The sequence below is a fragment of the Nematocida major genome (genome assembly GCF_021653875.1).
Source record: "Nematocida major strain JUm2507 chromosome Unknown 2432, whole genome shotgun sequence".
Taxonomy (NCBI): Eukaryota; Fungi; Microsporidia; genus Nematocida; species Nematocida major.
Genome location: NW_025952928.1, coordinates 1 through 3,579, shown reverse-complemented (window position 1 = coordinate 3,579; position 3,579 = coordinate 1). Strand labels below are relative to the sequence as shown.

The following is a 3,579-nucleotide window of genomic DNA, read 5'->3' as shown; positions in this document are numbered from 1 at the left end:
GGTTTGTGTACTCCGAGCTGAGTTACATGCACAACAAGCGCTTCTTTTCGCCTGAAATAGAAACCGACTACAAAGTGGAGCCCGTTGGGGATGTTGAAACCACAGAAGAGCACAAATACACAAGAAATGCGCAGAATGACAAGCCCTACACGCCTGCAGAGGAGCCCGCTGTGAGCTCCAAGCCTGCTGGCAAAAACTACGCCGAGGAGTACCACCGCACCCTCATCGAGATGTTTCCGTCCGTCGACGGGCACACTCTGTCGGTTGCTGTCGCCCGAGAGGACTCGTTCTTCCAGGCTCTGCAGAGAATGCCCACCAAACAGCACGCGAACTACGTGCTGGCTGCGCTCCTTCTGCTGAGTGAGGGAATAAACGTGCCCATCAAGGCCACGCAGAAAACAATCACACTGGAGATAGGCAGCATAGCATTTGAGACAGGCCGGTGCAAAAAGGCTGCACAGGTCATAAACTTCTTCAAAGACAACAAAGGCAAAGGAAAACTTCCGTGCACGCAGAACGACTTCAGCACCGGAGAGTTTCTAAACACGCCGCAGTTCCTCATCCAGGCGTACGTCTTTGAGTACATCACGAGCAAGGACGACGCCCTGGACTTCGCAGCGTGCGTGCACAGCATCCTCAAAAGCCTGCCAGAAGAAAGCTGCAAAGACGTATACAGCGCGTGCTTTGTGGAGAGCAAGGCAAATGCTGAGGAAGACAAGCTTCTGCGCCCGCTTAGGATGATTCAGACAAAAATGAAGATTCTACAGACGTTCCCGTTCACCAGCCCAAACATGCTGCCGGCGTACACAAGCGTGTATGCCTGCAAGAGAGGACAGCCCGAGTTTCTGGAGGAAACATTCAGCAACTGCGTGGAGACCGGCCTGTTTGCGCTCTTCTGCTGCCTTGCACACGACCCAGTCCAGAAAAAGTACGACGCGGACAGCATGCTCGGCAAGAAAAAAGAGGGTGATAAAACAGAGGCTCTGCGCACTTTCTTCCAGTTGAAGGGCGTCACCCCAAAGGTGTGCGCCACCAAAGAGACAATGCAGGAGTGGAACCGCGTGGTGTCTGACCTGCAGAGCCAGCACATCGCGTACGCGAGGAAAAACAGAAACGAGGTGCGCTCCGGAATTTTCAATGTGCTCTATATTGTTGCAGAGGTGACAGGCAGATCGGAAGAGGAGAGGCCAAGGATACGCAAGCTTGAACAGATGCTAGAAGACTCCGAGATTGATGAAGACTCTGAGAACGGGTTTGAAAAAACACAGAAGTACGTGGAAAAGCTTTTCGCGTCGCTCTCCGTGGACAAATCCTTAAAAGTCGAATTATCCGACTTGAAGCTCGGCGCCCGGAGCGACGGACAGAATGACCTTTACGGAAAAATCACCCTAAAGTACACAGACAAAGACAGCGTGATAAAGCAGGGCTTATGCCTTGCCATTTCACCCGGGCATCTAACAGCCATCCTGTGTCCATGGGCTTTTCTTTCTTCTGCGAGTGGTGAAGAAGAGGCCTTCTTTGCGGTGGACGGCTACTCAGAGCCTGCGGACTTTGCTGAATGCCTGCTTGCCAAGTACGCAGACGCGTGGAGGGCCAGGGGCACGAAATGCTCTGAATCCAAACTTACTGAAGACACTCGGGGGTTCATAGAGCGCTTGGCTGTCGATGGAGCCTCTGCGCACCCAAACCAGCTTTTCTTGCTCGGGAACGCCTTGAGAAGCAAACAGATACAAGAATTCTCCGAGCACTTCACCTTGTATGCAGCAGCAAAAGGCATCGAGTTCGCCCAGGAGCATCCGGGCGTGCGCCTCCTCTCGAATCTGCTCGGCAGCCTTCCGCTGGATGACTCCGTAACGCAATACAATGGGATGCAGCACATAGTCTTTCTGGACATGTTGCGCGGCCTTTTTCCAAGAATCGCCCTGTCAAAGAAAACAACTTCTATACTCTATAAAAGCACAGGCACTATCATCAAAATAGGGAGCTACACCGGAGACAACTGCGCACCCACAGCAAACGCCATTATGAAGTACTTTAGAGAGTACAAAAAGCAGGCGCGCGAGTCTCTTTTCGGGTGTTTACAATTAAAAAGCTTTAACACCATCTCTAGCATGTTTCCTGTTTTGCTTGCAGACAAGTCAACACGCCACACAGACGAAATTCGCGCGCTTATTATGGATGTGGAGGAGAAAGACCGGGAGAGGGCACTGGACGCCAAGGTGGTCTTCGACCTCTTCGTGTTCTTCGCCAGCTTGCAAGATGATAGCACCCCGCACGAGCTGGTGCTTGCTCTGGGCAGCAGGGTTGTGCCAAGGTCGATACAGGCATACAATCGCAACAAATACGTGTTTTCTATCAAAAGCCAAGCAGCCGCCGTGATTCTGGAGGCTCTGAACACGTACCAGAGTGCCCTGCTGGAGATGCCTAGCGGAGAAGAGGTGTTCAAAGGCATGCAGGGCATACTCCAGTATTCCATAGACCAGAAGAGATAGCCGCTGCGCATGCGAGTACGGCCAAATTGCACGGTCCGCCGGCTAGAGAAATGCTTGTATGCGCTGGATTGCCGCTTGCTCTTAGCAGTATATACGCATGCGCTTTTATACAACTTGTGCCAAACAATTAGAATCGCCCGAATTCTAAAAGCCTTTCCATTTGGAGGCTTCCTTTCCTTCCGGCCCTGCAAAGCAAAAATAAAACTTCTCTCGATTGGATTTCAGTCTTCGGGCCTCTTTTCCTTTAAATTTGCTTTGCCTGCATGAAGAATGTGCAGCAAACTTTCTTTTTCCTCTTTTTCCATTAATTAGCTGCCATGGGGGATGCCCACGCGAAACACTGCCTTCTACTCGCGCCCAGCCTGCTCGAACAGACACAGCACACTTTGCCGCTGTTTTGTTGCGCTGCCAATCCTGCCACAGCGAATGCCCAGCTGCAAGCATCCAGCCTTTGGCATGGAACATGTATCTTTAAAAAGCGTTTATTTTGCAAAACATTAATGTCCCTTCGGGCACGCTGCTCTCCACCATCAAAACCTCCTCTGCGCACGCCCATCTTCGGAAGCTTCGCAAAGGCAGCTCCTGCACTGCACTCTGCACGCACCGAAAAAACATCAGCACGCTTTTCTAGGGCAGGTAACTAAAACCAGCAGTCCGACGTGAAAGCTTCGCACAAAACAGCAAACTTTTCCCGCCCGCCGGCCTTCAAAAGAGTCTCCGAATTATTGATAAAGCACTCCAGCACCCGGGGCTCGTACCTTTCGAAAAGCCTGCCGAAGTAGGAAATTGGATGGCTCAGCTGCAGCTTTGAAGGAACAAGACTGTACAGCTCGTGGATAAGCTGGGTTTGGCCCGGGTCTTTCAAGATGGCATGCTTAAGGAACCAAAGAAGCCATGTGTTTCTCAATGACTCCATCTGCTTGTCAAACTCGGGCTTGATTCCCCGAAGCTTCCCTTTCATATGCGCTTTGTAGCTTTGCGCCTCCTCGCACAAAATCGCACAGAACGAGCGGACGTGCTCTGCTGTATTCTGCTTAAGAAATTCTCTCACAAAGTATATAATTGCTCCTTCTGGCCCCAAAATGCG

At 51.4% G+C, this 3,579-nt stretch overlaps 2 protein-coding genes across 2 annotated transcripts; one reads left to right on the top strand and one right to left on the bottom strand.

Annotated features, from left to right (window-relative positions):
* Window positions 1-26: 26 nt before the first annotated feature.
* On the top strand, window positions 27-2,492 carry NEMAJ01_2132 (uncharacterized protein; the record flags this gene model as incomplete). The annotated part of the gene is made up of 1 exon (XM_047915970.1): window positions 27-2,492. One exon carries the CDS (start codon window positions 27-29, stop codon window positions 2,490-2,492), a length of 2,466 nt encoding a protein of 821 aa, XP_047771927.1.
* Window positions 2,493-3,132: 640 nt separating this feature from the next.
* On the bottom strand, window positions 3,133-3,579 carry NEMAJ01_2131 (uncharacterized protein; the record flags this gene model as incomplete). The annotated part of the gene is made up of 1 exon (XM_047915969.1): window positions 3,133-3,579. A coding segment is annotated over one exon (447 nt), but the record flags the coding sequence as incomplete, so codon positions are not given.